At 39.6% G+C, this 20,484-nt stretch overlaps 1 protein-coding gene across 1 annotated transcript in view; it reads right to left on the minus strand.

The window, feature by feature from the left end:
* Nucleotides 1-13,669, minus strand: part of dph6 (diphthamine biosynthesis 6) — a 58,757-nt gene extending 45,088 nt beyond the window's left edge. Inside the window, exons 1-3 of the mRNA XM_039785825.1 lie at nt 13,520-13,669; nt 12,945-13,036; nt 11,445-11,629 (exon numbers count right to left, since the gene is read on the minus strand). Coding sequence (XP_039641759.1) covers nt 11,445-11,629; nt 12,945-13,036; nt 13,520-13,542 — 300 coding nt within the window. The 5' untranslated portion in view covers nt 13,543-13,669. The remainder of the gene's footprint in view (nt 1-11,444; nt 11,630-12,944; nt 13,037-13,519) is intronic.
* Nucleotides 13,670-20,484: the final 6,815 nt, after the last annotated feature.

Below are 20,484 nucleotides of genomic sequence, written 5' to 3' on the forward strand. Positions count from 1 at the left end.
GGCTTCTCTTTTCACTGGCTCTCATTACATTACATCATGCAGCCTTATAATACCCAGGCATACTTGCCACTAATGATAACACAAGACAAATTTCTCACACATCCCCTTGTTTTCAATGGAGACTCCAGCTAGTAGACCTTTTGGCAAACAGCTTTGGAAAATGATTATTTTTGGATGCTGTTATGTTTTCGTCGCTATTAAAGCTATCACCAGGAGACAGGCAGGAATGAGGGGGCAGCTAATGCTGCTCCAGACGCCATTTTACAAATTCTAGACATACTTTCTCATCCTCTGTGGGAAAGGTAGGATAAATTATTGCGGAGAAGAGGTATATCTATGTATAAATCTGAATTGATGGATATTATGGGAATTGTTTCATGTGTATTCATGATGCCATAAAAAATACAAACTTTGATTTTATGGTAGCTGAAAAATTTATCAAAATGGTTTATAGTGGGAATACCTGACAAAGCGACAAGGTAAGCCATGAACCACAGTATAATAATAAATAATAATAAAATCTTTATGAGAGCTATCTGCCTAAACGATGTTTTGACTACATTAGAGGTGGGATCCGAGTAAGAAGCTAACATAACGATAAATCAAGGCAGAGGTCATCAGGACTCTTGTGACCCGCAAGCCACTTTTCTTTTTTCATGACTGTTGGCACAAGATTCCATGTCACTTTTCTTTTTTCCACATTTAATGACCCCAGCTCATTAAAAGAAGCTTCACCTGATCCAGGACCTGAGGCCCTGCATTAACTCACGCCCTGAGCGGGACTAATTCTGGCATGGCATTGTGCAACAGTGCAACCCCGTAGCAGCGCCTTCAGAGGCAGACTAAACAAAGGCCTGGCCTGGCTTCCCCTGTCCTCTCCAGCGGGCAGAAAAGCTATTAATGAGGATCTATGGCCGAGAGCAATGGAAGCCCTCAGTCCCCCCAGCCATGTCCATCAGGGTACTTAGCCCCATGCAGTCATTAACTTCTGTTACTAATTGTCAAATTCATTAAACTAATCCTTCCCCCACATCCGGATGTCTCTGGTGGAAATGGATGGAGAGGACTGAGTTATTAAGATGTCAGCTGTGGGGAAGATTAAGGCCAGCAGACATGCTCCACAAAGAAACGATACGGCCATTAAACTCTATATCAAGGTAGTGTGTGTGATATACTTTGTAATTATATATACATTCATCTTAGTAAGGGAGTAAATGAGTGGTTCAAATGTATTCACAGTCACAGACATGCCGTCAGTAATGATATGTATCTGCCCCAAAGATACATAGGCGACAATCATAAAGCAAAAAATTCAGCTTGAGAATGAGAATTTCATCAGCTCTCAGCTTAAAGATACTTACACATGCCACACATTCAGTCAGGGTAATATCCAACAGTCAAAACTATTAACAGCAACCAAGGCAATTAGAAAGCCATAAAATATTAAAAATTCAATACTCATGTTCAATGTTCATATGGAATACATCAGAACCCTCATTAGCTCTCTCTCAATGGTTGTCACAATGAGAACTTAATTATACACCCCTAACAATACTAAGCTCCATTTTGCAAAATGGTGGGTTTCCAAAATGCCAGCTTCATTCTGTTCTGACAACTAGAAAGCCAGCGTTGGCAGATCTTGGCTATTACAGCCACATGGCCACATATTTCCATTACAAAATACTCCTTTTATCAGGTCTGAAGTTGTTGACACATACTTTCTATTCTATTACTGCCTCCTGTATAATATGCTTGTGTGTGATAGCAGGGAGGAGATAAAGTGGAGAAATTAATTAAAGTGGTTTGAATGACAGTTTGCTCAAGGGCACAGGGGTACCATCACAAGCTTTCCATTGCCGCATCCATTCCGCACTGTCATATCAACACCACATCTGACCCCACAGCCTCCTATCCCTTCCCCCTTCTCTCCAACACTCCGTCTCCTCTCCATCCCTCTCCTCCAGGATCCATCAGGTAAGTGAGTGGACGCGACATGGTTTTAATGTTCTCTCCATTAGATCAGCTCTGGGCCTGTTGTAATGTAATGGAATTGTTCTCCCCTGTTCCCCTACATGGTGGGAGGGGGTTGGATCTTGTTGTAGCAGCTCAAGTTGATGTGGTACAGGGGATAGGGCTGGCTAGGGTCAAGCGATTGTGTTTAATGTAATGCGGACATAGTCCGGGGGCGTGTTGCGCTGTCCTGACAACTCAGACATGCCAAACTGACAGGAAGCTTAGTAGGAGGAGACACTGGTTATTTGTTTTAAATCAGCTTCCTCATTACCATTCTGTACGGTACATTCCAAGGTGACTCCCTGAGTTGGTGAAGGAGTGATAGGATGTGGAAGAAGTGTGCACAAGGTACAGGATATAGTTTGGACTAGGGCTGCACAATATATTATTTTGTTATCGCCATCGCTATATCAACTGGCGCAATATACACATTGCTAAAGACTGCGACATATCGCAAAAGACCGAGATTTTTTTGTGTTAGTTGAAAGAGAGTATCAGTAGAAAACTGCACTTTAAAATGTAACTTTCATTCTTTTTTAGTGGTGCCTTTTATATTCAATTCAATGTTCAATGTATTTGTTCAATAAAAGAATGTTGGAAATGATTTCCTTACGTTTGTTTTATATTCAACAAGCAGTTTGTTGTATTTTAGCGGAATACTGAAAGCAGCAGAAATGCAGAAATGAGTGCACTTTAATATAATTTTTATTTATCGCATGTAATATCATTATCGCAAGTTTCAACAGCATTATCGCATAGCGCATATTTTCCTCATATTGTGCAGCCCTAGTTTGGACCAATTATGATGTTATAAGTTACACCTAATGCTTACAAGATTATACGCTGCTTATATATACTGAGGCTAAAATACTATGAACATTGTCTGATCCATCAAAATAAAGCAACAAATGGACATGCAAGCTTAGCGAATGTCTTTGTAAAACAAACATCGGCCAAAACCTTGATCTAAAAGGCTTTCAGAGACATTCCCTTTGGTAAATTGGTGGGGCTGTCTGTTTGAAGCAGCTGTTGAAAGACGGGCTCTTCCTTTGTGCTCGTGGATGGGCTGGCGGGATGACTCACCACGTGTCAGTCCTCAACCATACGGAGTGGTGGAAAAAGAAAAACAAACGGCTCACAAAGCCAGCTGCTCATAAACCTAAATACCCCGACCGGTTCCTGAGAAGTTACAAGAAGGGGAGAGAGGAAGTAGAATAGGGGAAAGTATTATCCTCCTCTGAGGCCACGATGCAGGTGTGACCAGCCAACAGAGGATATGACATGAGACGTTGTCTCATCAACGCGATGAGTGAAGGACGCTTATCAGCCCGCAGAAATGTGAAAAGTGACAGGCCAGTGCGCACTGATTTGGGTCGGGAGAGGAATGAAAAAGGAGCAGCATATTTAATCCATGAAGGTACCACTGCAGCTTTTCATGGCCGAGCTTGTATTTGTACAGTTTCCTAGCCTGAAGTTTACACACACACACACACACACACACACACACACACACACACACACACACACACACACACACACACACACACACACACACACACACACACACACACACACACACACACACACACACACACACACACACACACACACACACACACACACACACACACTTTAGTCTTGGATAGTGATTCATTTACAATGACAGAGCTGTTTTCAGCGATAGAGCCTGAGCGTAAATATGCCATGCCGCACAGCTGGAAAATGTAGAAATTCATCAGGGTTAAAAAGTAGAGAGATTAACGTTTCACGAGTTTCCTCTCAGATATATATGGTTACGTAAACACAGGCCCAGCCAGTTGTCAGGCAGGGAGGGAGAGGGCCTTGGCCAAAGCAAGCACAAAGCACTAGTTTCAGCAGGCCAAGGACAAGGAGGCTTTCCATATCTAAGCGCACGGAAAACTAAATTTTGGGAAGCAGCGGGGAGACACAAGGTTGTTTATCGATGTACTGCACGACCATGACTACTTGCAATTCAAGCAAACAAGTTTAGTTATTACTGGCTCTTATTAAATGCTATATTTTTTAATGGTTGTTTCTACATTAAACAAATTGTCACTTGTGTGCCTTCATGGGATTTTTTTGAAGATGACAAGAAATCATTTAACTTCTTCAAGGTCTCGTCATTAAAAGGATAAGGTGTTCCAATAAATAAGCATTAGTAACTGTTTTCTACATTCTTTGCATAAAAAAAAGCCATAACCCCAGCTCTGTCATTGCAACATTCCCACTTGGCTAGTGAGTGTTTGAGCGTCTGAGCCAGGAAGCTGCTTCGAGAAAGCGAGGAGGACAGAATCAAAGGAGTCTCATGCCACAGAGAGGTAAACTATGTCAGTTGCTTTTCATGGTCCCTAACAACCACCTAGTCCACAGGGTGTATGCACGCACATGTATTGACGTCCATGTATACACACAGTCAAGAACTGGCCTACAAACACACACACACATTAAAATGTAAATGTTTTTCTGGTGAGGTCAGGTTCCAGGCTCTTGGCATCTTGGCTCTCCTGTCCTCTATTCTCCATAGTTCCAACAGACATCATGCCCCACCCCCCCAATCCTCCCCAGAGAGAGACTGGAGGAAAATATAGCAGTGATGCTGGTTTAACCCACTCTCCAGACTCCAGACAGTGTTTTTCTACGGCTGGTTATGACTTTAGCTGCGGGAGGTGATGGGGCCTGCCACAAATATTTCTGAGGGGAATGGTTCACAAAACAAAACATAAAAAAGCCATCTTAATGTTGGAGTAGATGAATGGCAGGGAGTTAAAAGACTTAGCACTATTCCTCAGCTGTCTTCTGAGACAGGCAGTGTTGGGCCGGACTAGCTGTTAGTACAGGTGAGTTTACAAGGTTGTATTACAAGTCCAACCTCCTCAGTGACTGGCGGCATTCTCCTTCACACTTTTGCACAGGGCTCCAAATTAAAAAACGACTGGCTAGAGTCCAAATGGAGGAATACGTTAGCCCGTGGAAGCCATGTAAATCTGACTTCATATTTTCAGATTCACTTAAAAAAAAAAAAAAAAAATAGGAGGAGAAAGCAGAGAGACAAAAATTTATTTTCATCGATGGTGACAGTGAAGATGTAACAATAGATCTGTGATGATCAAAAGTAGCATTTTGTTTTGAAAGGAAGGACGTCCAAAGGCATTTTGAAGAAAGAATTCACAAATGACAAAACACACAATGACAAAAAGAAAATAAATCAAATTTGGTCAGCCAGGCTTAGAAAATGATCACCGCATTTCCCTAAAGTTTTAACATGAACAATCAAACAAAAGAGAAATTATAGTAATAGACTTTCCATAATGCTGTATTTACATCGGTGCATAACAAAACGTATTAGCCAATATCTCAAATGCAAATAACCGCTAGATGCGTCTACAATTCATCAGGCATCAAAATAAAATCTGAAAAAAATACCATAAATACACACACACACATTCTTCATTGGAACAATGTTCAACCAAGCAGTGGTAGTGGCTCATGCCCTTGGCAAGGCGAGATAAGGCTATCAGCTTCCATCATCGCTAAACAAGATTGAGCAAAGTACATTAAGCAGAAAAATACAAACAAATTACAAAGGCTTGAGGCAAGGCTCTTTATCTAATGTTTGTGGGGACTGTTAGCGTCAGTTGGAGGGAAATGGGCCTGCATCTAATAGATCCTGTCCCACCACTTCCACATGGCCGGCGAACAATACACAGCGCCATTATCTCAGCGCTAATGCTATCCTTCCTCATGTGCAAAACAAGCCTGCAATCTCAACCCCACTGCCACTGTGTCGACCAACATAAATACAAGCACTCTCAGACCAAAGGAAAAGATAACAATGGCTATCACATACAGAGGCGACACAGAGAGACAGCTGTTTGAAGGAATCCATACTAACCCGTGCTGAAATATACATTTAAGTGCGGTGCTTTAAACTTGCACCGAAAATGCAATAAAAGAAAACTTTCTACAAAGTGATTATCCATCGGCTTGCTTGTAAGCTACTTCCAAAAACACCATTTAGAGGTCTCTCTGCACCACAAACCTGCTACAACAAGCTTGCATTAGCTTTGTTATTGATCTGATCTCCTAAACCCCCGCTGTGACCCCAGAGGTCATGATTTATGTATTAAGCAGCTTTTTAAAGAAATCCATTTTCCTGTTGAGCCCCCAATGTACGTCTAATGCTGCACCATGCCGGTAATCAGAGAAGGGCTACGTGTTTGATTTTGACCGCCCCCCCCCCCCCACCCCTTCCTCTATAGTTCACACCCCTCCTCAACGACTTGTCTCACAACACCTCAGCTCTCTAATCAATACCGCAGAGCTCCTGGTTCAATTGGAGATTCCTCCGACTGCCTGCCTGCCCTCCTCCTCCTCTTCTTTGCTCCTTTCTTTCTCCCCTCCCTCAATCCCTTTCCCTTCTTTCCTCGCAGCAGGATACACCTCCATCAGGGCACTCGCAACAACGCAGTGCCAGGCTTCTGAAGGGTCCGGATGAAAGTGCGACGACAATACAATGGAGACAAAGATGCCAGTAGAAGGAAGAAAGAAGGAGCGAGAGAGAAGGAAGAATGAAAAAGAATGTTTGGACTTGTGGACCGACTGCCTCTGCGATCTCAGAGGGCCCCACTCTTGTCTGCTGATGTCGATAATGGAGCAGCGGCAGAGACTAAGGATGAGGGGGGAGTGTGTGTGTGTGTGTGTGTGTGTGTGTGTGTGTGTGTGTGTGTGTGTGTGTGTAATAAAGGTCAGGAGAATCAGGGAATGGGGGGGGGGGTTAAAAAAAAAGGATTATCACACTAAAAACAAGGTGTTTTAACACACACCAATAGAAGGGAATGTTTCATCTACAAAGGCCAAAGGTCTCAGTGCACCTCTTCAAGACTTTTCCCAGACGTCTTTTTCAAAAACAAAAAAAAGGGAGGGGGAAGTGATATCTGACCCGCGATATCAGTTATCCAAAAAATAAAAGAAGCAGTGTTTCTAAAAAGTCGAACGCATTACAGGATATAAAATTAGATTTGAAAGTAACATTTCCATCGTTCTCAAAGCTGGGTCTCAGTACGACAGAGATGTCACAGTGCTGCTAATTAGCGCTGGCAGAAAGGAACGTGTGCGTAGATATCATCTATTGTTCCTCATCACTCTAATGAGCTCAAATGTCTTTGTCTTTATTCATCAGCTCAGAGGTTGCAGAGTTGCTGCAGAGTCACTATCTTTTTATATATTATCTATTACTACATCAAGTGATTGAAGCTCTAGTTGCATCTTCCCAAAACGCACTGCCCTCCGTGCCCTATAGGCTGTGCTACTTTCAAGGCACAAGATCTTTGTGTTGTAAAATGTTATATCTGCTGAAAACAATGTGAAAAATGCAAAATGTCTTGGAGAACATTGTTTTTAAAAAGCTAGTAATACATACTAAAATTTACTTCTGCACAACATTGAGTATTTTACAGTTGGCAGAGAGGAAATACATGTACATGGATGAGAGCAGTGAGAGCACTTCTTTCTACCACAGTGTTGAAAGAAGACAAACTGGGGCAAAGAAGAGAGGCAGAGGTGTGCAAGGAGGACAGAGATAGACCTGTTATCATGTAACAGAGGCCCGATTTGACCTAACCTTGAACACACAAGCGTGCACGTGTGTGCGCACACACGCAAGCAGGGTCACGGGGCATAAAGAGCCACTGTGTCAGGTCACAGAGCACAGAGAGAAGGATAAAGGACTTGAGGGATGTGATATGACTAATATGAGGGGTTTTGCTGGCCTTCGGGGGGACTGGCGTTACAGCCAGGGGTGACTGACACTGCTGATCTGTATCACACATCAGAGCAGATCACAGCAGAGGAGAGCAGACCAACCACACACATAAAGTATGGACACACAACTTACTAAATCCAATTTCTAAATCCACACAAACAAGGACATGAAAAAAAGAGTGAGTATTTAAATAAACTACAAATCTAAATGTTAAGACTTACACAGTGTTATCTTTTCATATAATGTTCATATTCCAGCTTGCCTTTGAAGCCTGGCAGAGGACACGAGGAAGTCACCTATTCTATAAAAATATACCCTTTCAGCCGCGGACAAAACTGTTATTTCTCCCCCTCAAAGAGCGGGTTCAAAGATCAGCACCTCGCAGGATGGGATAGGGTATGCTGTGGCTTGCATGTCTATCAGGTTACACACTTCAAAGGCACATTGCCATACACAGCCAGCGATGAGAGCAAAGGGGCCAAGGATAGGGCCACATTGTCATTCTGCCATTATCACTACTGCCAGGGGATGGATGGCTCATTTTTTCTATTATAATGGGGCTTTTTTTCCTCCATCAACAATGGTTCTGAAGAATATGATCTCTTCCTTTGAATCTTTTCAATGGCTCCAAACATTCTCCGAGAGGCCAAAGTGTAGAGAGTCTCTTTGGTTTGCCAGCTTCTGGGAATGATCCATAGATGGCACTGTTGGCTCATGCTACGGGTCTGTTGCCAGCAATGCAAAGGAGGAGGAGGGAAGAATATCCACTTAAAACTCATCAACTCCGGATCTGAGAAAAAAAATTCTTTCATCTATGCTCAAGTGTCATTTGCCAAATATAATCGTGTAACTTCTAATTAATTCAAACTGCAAGGAAGAATCTTTCAAAATATCACACTTTCCAAACTGAGCAGATTTTTTCATGCTAAAATTGTTCTTTTTTCAGTAAGGGTGATTTAACAGCTCATTATCAAAAGAAGTGTTTCTTCTCTCTTCTCCCTCATCTATCACTTCCTTCATTAATCAACAACACCACAAACGTTATGGTGAAAAAAAAAGCCCTAGTAAACCAGGTATATGTGTTGAACATAACTGACTGTGACTATAACCCATGACTTTTTACGAGGATATTTGAGATGCTGTGATAGAATTGTGTGAATTTCTAATTACAGAGGATGAGTTTACTACCTTTCACAATGTGGTACAAATGGTACAAGTTAGTAAACCTACCAATTAGTGAAAATGCTAAAAAAGCAACTTCAGAGAGCAGGTAACTTGACATTTGACATACGAACATCTATTCTTATGGTTGATATCACTCAGTGAGAGAGAGCGAGAGAGAGGAAGCCTGTTGTTTATGGTGCAGGTCTGTTAATGATGGTGAGAGGGGTAAATGGAGAGACGACTGGAGGTCTGCTAGGCTGCGAGGGCCCCATGGGAGTCCAACTGCCCTGATCTATGGCCCGTCTGACTGGTGAGGTCAGACCAGAGAAGCCCTGGAAATGGGAAATTAGCAGCCCTTTGCAATTAGAGCCCTGACCACAGCCAGAGACGGTATATTGCATCACGCACCAGAGAGTTGTCCACTATTTAACGGTGAATACTCACGAAATCCCCAAAATGAGAATTCGGAACTGTGTGAAACTCACAAACAAGAGCTTTCTCATGTGGCTGCATGTGTAAAGCCTGCGATTTATACAGAAGACCACAAAGAAAGTCAGGCAGAGGGCGCGAAATGCCCTGAGGCAGGCTGACTGGCCCTTGCCACCCAGGCGGTGTGTGGACATGCAGGGGCCCTGGAGCAGCCCTCAGCTCCGGATGAACATGTCTCCACACAGACCTACAGAAAGAACCAAGCAACCCCCTATCTCATTTACACCATGTCAAGCCAACTCCCATCTCAACAACCAACTCCTATCCCCCCATCCCATAAGAAGCTCTTAAATTTTGATGCTGCAAGCTAAAATGAGAGGTTGTGTGGGGCTGCAGAGGGGAAAAAGTGTTACACAGGATCAATCCCACACCCTGTTTGCGCTGACAGCAGGGAGAGCTGTTGAAGTGCGTGTCCAGGTAGCTTCCTCATGGCTGCAGGCGGTCAGGTAGGCAGGCAGTGCCAGAGGTGTGTTAAACACACACACACAGTTGTCTCAAACCTGTCAGTCAGCCACCCCGCACCATCAGACCACCGAGGTCTCATGCATAATTTGGCATCAAATGAATATTTTTTCAACGTCCTGGCAAAAGTGGTATTTGATGAAATATTAATTGGTGATTAATTTTTACATCTGATCTTCTGTCAAGTGAGATAAAAAAAAAGAATGGAATTTTTCCTGTGTAGCCAGTTGTTGAAGGGCACCTCTCTCCAACTTCACAGGTAAAACTTTGATTAACTGATACAACAGGCACACAATTTTCCCAGAGTAAGATGAAAAGAAAACTTTGAAAGTGAAATCAAGACATACTAAATGAGACAGCCTAAAAGCACTAACATAGCTTTTTAATCTACTGAGCAGCTTGGTTGCACTTTACAATAGGAGCTAAGGACTGTTAGTGTATAGCAGGCCAGATGAAACTAGACAAGCAGGGTCTCTTTGAGCCGGTGCTGATGGGCTACAAAGTGACTCTGAATTCACAGAGAATGACTTGTAAAACATCTCAACAGTGTGACATGTCATGAACCTTAGCCGAGATGAGTAGCATAGTAGTACTCTGAGAGCTTGTTCACTAAAAAACAGTCAAGCATATGTCAGTGGTGGCAAGGAGTCAAAATGATGACTATTGTATATGCTCAATAAAGCATTGCAATGGTAAATTCACATAATTATGAAGTACTATAACATTATTCTGAATAAGATTCCCTCTCTATATCATTGTGTGAATTTCAAATCACGTGTGAAAATAAAATTAGATTTTTTGTTTATTTCCTGATTTATGGTCAGATGCTTTTTATGATATATACATTTGTGCGTGTGTAGGTTTGTCTATATCTACTGTATGTGAAGGTGTGTGTCCATATATTATATCTTTTAAATTGAAATTACAGTCTGATTGTACTGTATCTGTATCTGCCCAGTACAAAATGGAGAGAAAAAAGCCAAGCAAACAAATGGCGTGTGAAGAAACTGGAACCAGTACAAAGAGACCCAGATGTTTTTCTTAGGCGCTATCAAATCTGAAAATTGGACATAAGTTTGTCAGGTGCAAGAATAAGGACAATGGTGGGACAACAATGCTGATTTGTTTCTTTTGTGTGTGCAAAAGGTAAGTCAATTGTTGGTTACAGTTGTTGCTACAAGTCTGATTTGGCCTGCTGTATGGCAGTTTGTACTTATTTGTTCTTCTAATTGGAATTAAGTTAATAGATACATACAGCAACACAGTATCCTTTAGTTTGTTTGATTTATTAGTCACTGTTAGCGATGAATGTATTACTTATCATTAAAATAAATAAACTAGTTAAATGTATGTGTGTGTATGGAAAATAAAAGCGGGTGGGTTCCTTAATTATTAAGGCCTTTTGGCCAGAGGACCTGGGGTGAACCCTGAATGGCAGGCAGTAATAATGAATACAATATAGTAATAATAAAATCCTTTTATTTCTCACTAATGGTAGGGGCAGGGAGGCCCCTACCATAGGTAGGTACCATACCTTGACAAGGCGAAGCAGCTCATATAGGTCCTCCACCTCATCCCCCTCTGTCACACTGTAGTTTCTGCTGGTGTCCAGGCTAGAGCCCTGAATGGTGCGTCTATACAGGGGCAGATCCATGGCTTCAGAATACAGCTCTATGGCCTGGTGGCCAACTGTCTGGTACATGTAGCTGTCCAACTCATCTGTGGCACGGAGGAAAGGGTAGTTAGGCCAGTGTCTGGTTATAAAACCCTGATCATGTGTCTGATAAACGTATGTGATGTAGCACTTTTATGAAAATAGTTAAGGGTGAAAAATTATCAAGAAGGTCATTTCAGATATCAACAGAATTGTGTACAAACCGACAAATACTGTCAATAAATAACATGAGACTACAGGGCCATAAATGAACAGGAGAACTATGACATTCACAAGTCAAACCATTCATTATACAACAATACGCTAATGGCATGGATAAATGTATTGAAATCAAAATACTGAATAGTTAAATTAAGATTCATATGGGTCAAAGTAAAATAAAGAAATCAAAATGTATTAAATATGAAGCAAATAATTAAATCAAATTGAAATCATTCCAACTCAACTCATCATTATATTAACTTTATTCTGTAAAGTGACACAATGAAATAAAACTGTCACTGTGAAAAATGTCAACATGTAATAAAAACAAGCCTTTTGAATAATAAACCAAAAACACTTTAATGATATAAAAATAAACTTTAACAAACATCACCATTTGAAATTTGAATGATAAAAGTTAGGCTAGGCTTTAATAACGTTCTCAAATGTTTCACAATTCATTATTTTGTATTTCACATGAATATTTATTTCATTGTGTTTTCAATAGTCATTTATTTTTGGACCATACTGAACTCCATACTTCAACAACCAGAACAGTGTGCACTAGATGACTAGACAATAATAAAACTCATAATTATAATAACATATTCATGTTTTATATTCATGTGTTTATCTGATATCCATCTTCTTTTCAGCAAGAGTAACCATAAACATTTTAAAATAAATATTATAATATATAGAATATAATTATTTTCATTATCCATTAATCTGCAGATTAGATTCTCAATTAAACATCAGAAAATAGTGAAAGATGAGCATCATATTTACCAAAGTGATCAAAAACCCATTCAATTTACTATAATGTAATACTTGCAAAGTATGAAAATCTTAGATCAATTAAGATGGAATCATCAAATTAAAGGATTTTTTAAATTCAAAATTAACGATTATTGAAATAGTGGACCTTACATTTTCATCAACTATCTTATTAATCGCATAATCGTTGCAGCTCTAAGTATAAAAGCTAGCATGCCGCAAACCCTCCTGTGGGATTTACAGTAGCCTACATAAAGTTCTGCAGTACTTTGATTGTGTACAGTTCTTAGTTTCTTGGTCCGCAGAAGTGCAGCTGGCTGGCCCATATAGCCCAGCCAGCCCCTGTAGATCACTTAAACCCCAGCAGCGCATCTTTCTCACCTGTGTTAGCAGGACGTAGGTTGGCCAAAGCTACGATCCGGTGCCCAGCAACAACACACTGCATCATGTTGTAGCAGCTGTCTTTGCCTCCACTGGAACACAGCATGAGAAATAGGCATAGAGGTAAAGCTGTGTTTGAATAGTTATGCAGCCCTATACGTACATTATCAGGGATGTACATTTAGAGATCTGGGGAAGTGATGCAGCAGCATTAATATTTAGTGATGAAGAAGCTGCTGTTGGCTGTAATGCACTGGGATGTGCATTACAGCCTACATACACTGAGGATGTTCTACTCTCAACACTCTTGACCATACAGTAACTTAAGCTACTAACATAAGCTACTGTGTGCGACTCTTGTTTTGGTTCACACCGTTCAACACCGTTATAGTCGATACCTTTGGATTTCTACAAGTGGCATGGTATTCTCGCTTTGAACAAAGTCAGAGGCGAAATACAACACCTTACACCTCATAGGAAAAAGTGATCTAGCGTTTGTTTACAGCAATCCATCTGAGATGTAGTTACTGCCGTGCTAGAACTATGAGACAATTACAGCAAAGAAACGTGGTTACCTTATTAACGCGACAACTTTCATCTTCTGATTTTTTGCTCAAAAAACTAATGACATCAAAAACATTGGCTATAATGATACACAACGTGATAACTGTGCTTAGCAACCGGTAGATGTACACCGGGATGTGATGTACACAACAACATGTGAGAGTTAGACTTCCGGGTTGTTAAAGGACCCCTTTATATACCGAGTTGCCCTCTAATATGCCTGATAGAAAATCGCTCCCTGGCATTTGTCTCCCTTTTCGATGAAATTAAGATTTGTTTAACAGGCATGGCCATACTTATGTACAGTATTGACAGGTTTTTATCAAAGTAAAACATGCAATTATACTACTTTAGAATTTCTAAATACAAAAGGGAATTTATTATGGTCACGTTACTAGGGTTATACTATAATGAAAGACAAATCAATGACAGCAAGTAATTTAATAACATACAATAACTAAAATAAGTAATAATGAATAATAGTTATAATAATAACAATAATAATGGGAAAAAATTAAATAAATGTTTAAAAAAAATAGATAAATAAAAATGCAAATCTCTACACAAACAACTAAATAGCTTAAGCATATGCACGTTATTTTTATTTCACATATCAAATGTGAGTAATGTGTAAGACATCACATATGAAAGCAACAATTTCACATGTAATAGTGCATGAAACAAATGTTGGAAATGTGGGTTTTGGACATTTCATATGTAAAATGTTTTTATTTTATTCTTCAGCTCTCATAAACTTACTAAATTGTCAGCAAAAAAAAAAAAAACCTGCCGATGCAAACTACTATAACATAATCAAAGCAGACATCCACTGTAACTCTAATACTGACACTGAGACACATCCTTTGCCTCCTGTGTCTCAAGAGAGGACCAAAAGTCCATGCACTGGTATTCACACACAGGTTGCGCTTTTCCTCTGAGGGAGCCCTATTTTGCTCAGAGGAAAGCCTTTGATGCTCTTTTTGCTCTCTGTTGTTGTGCCAGAGCAGAATAATTGCACTGCTTTTGTGTGCTTCCCTCACCTTCTACCCCTAAGCAGGCTAAAGGCAACTGATTTTGTTTGAGTGTACAAAATTGAGAGAGACGTCTCTTCATCCCATTGCTTTTAACTAGGTTCCCTTTTTTGTTTGTTTTTTGTTTTATTCATCCTGTATATATGGCAAAATCTACAACCTGCAGATGAGCACCATTTGTGTTGTGGCACAGGCAGTACAGACTGAGAACAGGGCTCACTTTTACAGTGAACGAATGTGCTCTTGCTTAAGTCCACATATGATATGATTCATTTTTGTATTCCAAATTTGTATGAAAAGGTGAGTAAATAAAAGATGAAATGTTTTCTGTTAGGTATATTTTCATTCTTTCTTTCTTTGTTTCCTTCTTTCTACATGTGCAGTATTATTAATTCTAGTTATTTAACATGGACCATTATTCTTTTATTACGTGATGTGGCTACAATAAAAATATAAACTTCCATGAAGTCTGACATATTTTATTGAGATACCAGTTACTAGACAGGTAATATTCATCCTCCGTCCCTGGGCAGGCGCACCAAAATACAATACATGAACCACGAAAACAAGCAACAAATACATTTGTATGATGAATATTTCAAAAGTGTTGGACAGTTCATTTGACAGGATGAGTGATATAGTTTTCAAAATGTTTCTTTGACATGTTGTTTTGAAAAATGGCCTTGTCTTGGAGAGAGCAGGACACATCCCCTTGGGTCTGGTTGTCCCTCAGTTTTGTAAACTCATTAATATATCACCTATGTTTTCCAATTTTGTGGGCAGTACTTTATAATACAGCTTCACTGCCTCTGGTCATTTCCAACAGGCCCATAGGATATGACTCATGCAAATGTTGTCACTTATCAGTTTTAATTTATGTAGCTTATTACCCAGACAAATAAAGAGGTGTGTTGTTCCGGTTTTATTTGTGGCAGCATTTTGCTGACGTAAAAGAGCGTTTTATATCCGTATTGTTGGTGTGATGGGGATAAAAAGTGTTGATGGATGGGCCAACTGAGACACAGCCAATGGACGTGAATATGAGACGCATAAATATGAAAGCAAGGCAGCAGGAATCAAATGACACCCTTGGCCTTTCCTTAAAGGAGCATGTGCATATGACAGGTGATTTACACAGACACGCAAACTAATTTTTGTCACACAAGGACACAAAAACTTTGGGTGTAATGAGAAACTAAGGCCTCAAATCACAAGACGATAAATTGAGTGTCAGAACAGGCCAGCCAAGGTTGCACGCTGAGTGGCCAGAATACAAACACACATACACACTTGTGGTCCCTTCAACAACATGACAAAGCAAGTACATGTGCTGCACAGGAACACAGTAAATCATGTATACTTCTTTTTGAATAGGAGAAGTGGATTGTGGGTATCTGCAATACGTTTGCTGGTAATGTCACCAAAATAAAAACTCAAAGTTTAAGTTTCATGATAATAAAAACATTACTTTTTTATTGATTAGACATGCAACAATAAGCAGGCACAATTTAAAGAAAACTTGAAATGTTGTGATGTTTGAGCTTATAGGTATACAGGTATAAATGATGAAAAATATCTCACCAATAAACATTCAACTTAATGACAACAGTAACATTAGAAGCATAACAATTGGGCATTTTAGTATTATTTATCATCGATACTGTCTATCACTCTATTGTAATGCAGAAATGCTGGCCATTTCACAAGGTTTACATCTTGTTTATGTGATGACAATATACTGTAGTTCTCTGACAACTATAATGCAATACTTCATGTAAAAGTGACATATAGTTTACACTTATTACATGGATTTTCATGTAAACATTCTCAACAAAACAGATACACTAGTTGTACAGTATAAATTCCATAGTTTACCCTCAATACGATACATTAAAGACCCACAAAACGGTTTCCTTTTTATTTTTTTGCATGTCTTGCACACTTACTCAAACTACATCAATCCTTTAAGGATATACTTGGAGTTGATTTTTCTGTCAAAAAGATGCTGATATTAATATAGTTGGGAATACTGATATTAATTTGGGCAAACGTGTGACTGAACTCTAAACCGGTAGCAAAATTATAAGATTTCATTCTGTTAGAGACCTTTTCTCTATGACATAAGGAATGTGAGCAGCAAACTTTGTCATACTGTAGTAAACCCAATTTCCTCTCATTTAAGTAAACATTAGTAACTGATGTCAAACAGAACTTTCTGCTACAACTCAAGCCAATGCAGAAGTCTTCTTCTGACTTTATGCAGAACACAAATTGGATTAGAATTTTACTGTAATTTGGATTTAAGTTTCAACAAGCCACAAACATGAAGCAGAGGATGCCAAATTAAACCGATGCCTGGAAAATCTGGTAGTCCAGTTCCTGGATTTATTTCCTGGACCTTACAGTGTGAATCACCATCTATCCAAATGTCACAAGTTTATGTAAAATAATGTTTACTTCCTTCACTATAGTGTACTGAGCAAAACAGAAATGTCATGCTAATTATAGATGAAGTTCAATGAGGGCTGATGACAAACGAATGTTATCTTAAGATAGTGATACATTTGCACTCAAGTGAGCAACGGTTGAAAGCAGTCCTGTGTATTCTTAACTCTGCTCCACTCTGGTGTTGCCTCCATCAGGGGCTCATTTTCCAAAGAACTATCAACATAATGATACCTCTTTAGGGCCTAACCACATCCAAATCAGTTAGTAAACAACCCAAACGGGGATCTGTACACATTTTTACAGACAATTAACTGTTATCATGAGGGGCCCAAATGGATTAGTAGGCTCATTAATGTCTGAGGCTAATCGGTCCTTGATTGGAAATGTGAGAGAATGTGAAATAAAGTCGTGGTTTGATCCAAATTGTGTTTGATCACGACATCGCCCTTAACAACAGCCCTAGTCTGCAAACAGTAATTGAGTTTTTTTTTTCTCTAAATCCCCCAATGAAAATCTGGCTTTTACCCTTCTTCCATTTGGCTTCTGAGTTACAAAAAGCATTACAATGGATGAACAATGTTTTGCCTCATAAGCTGCTGCTCTTTTGTGAAAGCCCTGAGACCATTTTGCTGATAAAGTATTATTTGGCCATCAAAATAATAAATATCTTTTCTTAGAAAAGCGCCTTTCAGAGTCATTTGAAATTGGTGCTGATTCAGTCTTACTTGTATTTATGTCTAATTTTTTGATCCAACCTGGATTGATTTAGCATCCAACTGATAAAGGGCGTTACAATATTTCACAGCTCTAATATATGATGATATGTATAAAGAAAAATAAATTAAAATAAAAAATGTATCAAAATATCAATAATGCCTCTGAATGGTCTGTTTTTTTTGTTTAGAATAATTCTATAGCAACAAATTGTGTTTTGTAGTCCAACCAAGTTCATACATTTGGTCTTAAGATGTGGAATTTATTATTATTATTATTATTATTATTAATAATAATAATAATAATAATAATAACAACAATAAACAGGACCGAGAATCTACCGCAACGCCATGCATCTCTGTACTCTAGTGCTCTGTACTAGTGCTGATGTTTAGCTAATATAATGTTTGCCATGTTCACCAACAAAACAAATTGCTTTTTAGCAGTAAACACAAAGTACAGCTGAGGCTGATGGGAATCTCATTAGTTTAACAGGTATTTGGCCATAAACCAAGGTATTGGACAAATTGATATTTTACTTGGTGGTGGCACTGAAAAAAAAAAGTCAGGGGATCACCAAAGTTATTACAATTAATTCTGAGGGGGACATGAATGAGTTTGTGACAAATTGTATCACCATTCATCCTCTTGTCAAAACATGTCACGAAAAGCCAGAAATGTCAACCTGCTGGTGGCACTGGAGGAAAGGTTCAATGATCACTAAAGTCAGTGGGATTCATCCTCTGGGGACCATGACTGTTTTCATCAGTCGCGACAGTGACACTGGTATTGTTTTCTACTATATGAGTCTGTGGGCCCTATCTTGCACCCAGCACAGCGCAAAGCCCGACACAAGTATCTTTGCTAGTTTAAGACTGATGCAGTTGGCAATTTCCCGTCCAGCACCCGCGTCGTTTAAATGGCAAATGCACCTGCGCCCATCTTAGCGCCCATGGGTGTGCTGGTCTTACAGGGAGGTGTGTTCAGGTGAATACTTGGCATATTGCTATCTTGAGGCAGTGGGAAGTGATCGCGCCATTGACTGACCTGGTCTAAAGTCAATAGCACAGCATTTCATTGTTATTTTAACAGCAAATTAGTAAAATGCGCCTAGACTTATGCACAGCGCGTGCACACTATACTTGTTACACACACAGGGAAGCGCAGCAGCACACAAACATGCAAAAGATTACAAATAAAAATGGTGCAAATCTGCCATCATAATAGCAATGCGCCAAGCTACAAATGCACCTGGCTTTTTAAAGGGAATGGGAGATGACACTCTGATTGGTTTATTGCATGTTATGCCCAAAACACACCTATGAATTATTGAAGACACTAAGTACAACCCTTTTGAACCATGCGCCCGGCACATGGACCCTTTTTTCTGCCGTCAAACTAGCAAAAGTGGATTTGGACCCGCCCTAAACGGACCTACGCCATGTGCTTCATGCTGTGCGCTTAGATCATTAAAATATTTGTCGAATTATTTCAGCATTAACCAAAGGACTGACCGACTGACCAACCGACCTACTGTCAGACAGACCAATCCATAGAGCAATGCTGCTGGCATGACTAAAGACTAAGCAATGATAACCGTTGAAAATGGCTTTAAAGTAATGCATGAGAGATTTTATGTAAGTAATAGTTGTGTGTCTGCATTCAAATTAAATATTGTACATGCATCAAATCATGAACTCCGATTTGTGTAGGCCTATACCACACTGTGAGCCGACTGTACTATTAAACAAGTACCTTTATTCATTTCTAATCTGGAGATACAAATATAACATTTTTAAATGATAGTCTCAAAAATGATTTTTGCATCAATCAGAAATTTCAGAATGAATAAAAAAAAAAATCATGCTCTGACCCATTAAACCATACAGGAAAAGAAACTTTCCAACATATAAACCAGCCAACCCTCCTTAGGTACAAATGTAATTTCCTGAATATTTCTCCTTGATTTGAAATTGTCTTGCCCTGTTTCTGCCATCCCAGAATCAAATCATGGCTTCAGTGGTTGAGCCCTGTGAAGCTCCAGCCAAAAGGATGTGGTCCATTACAGTACGCCACCATTCCACTAATTATGAAGCAGCCAAAGCAAACAGCATGCACTGCTATCATCTGACCCTGCTGCCAAACACTGTTCTATACACAGGATCTTAGTCTAATGGTTTACAGAGACAATCCAAACCACTGGACATACAGCTGCATTAAATAAAACCATATTTACCATATATACATGTATATTTATATACAGTACCTGTCTTTATGATCAAACCATAATTAAAAGCCTTACTAATGCATAGCACATGCAAACACATTCCTTAAATAAAATCATCAGATTGATATATTTATTAATAAGTGAATAATGGAAGAATAATTTCATAATTAAACAAACTAGAAGTGATGATTATTTTTCTTTCCTCACATCTTATCTGTGTTACATTAAAATGATCAATTCTGGCTTTGCTTATAGTAACTGATGAAAAAAATATTGTAACTGAGCTGACTAACTTTTACGACGTTAGTGAAAATACTTTTTAATCTGTAAATTGTCTGGTGGGATGCTGTAATTAGCTCGTCTGCTCTCTGATATACAATCCTAGAACAGTTTCCCTCTCAGCCGACAAACACAATCCTAATCCAGGAAATAGCCTGCAATCAGAATATTGGAGTTGACATCAGAGGTAGCCACAGAGGCGATTCCCACACACCCCTCCCATAGCTTCAAAGGTCTTCCTGGGCCTGTTATGGGTTTCCCTCATGATGGAGTGTGA

Source organism: Perca fluviatilis, chromosome 20, assembly GCF_010015445.1.
Source record: "Perca fluviatilis chromosome 20, GENO_Pfluv_1.0, whole genome shotgun sequence".
Lineage (NCBI taxonomy): Eukaryota > Metazoa > Chordata > Actinopteri > Perciformes > Percidae > Perca > Perca fluviatilis.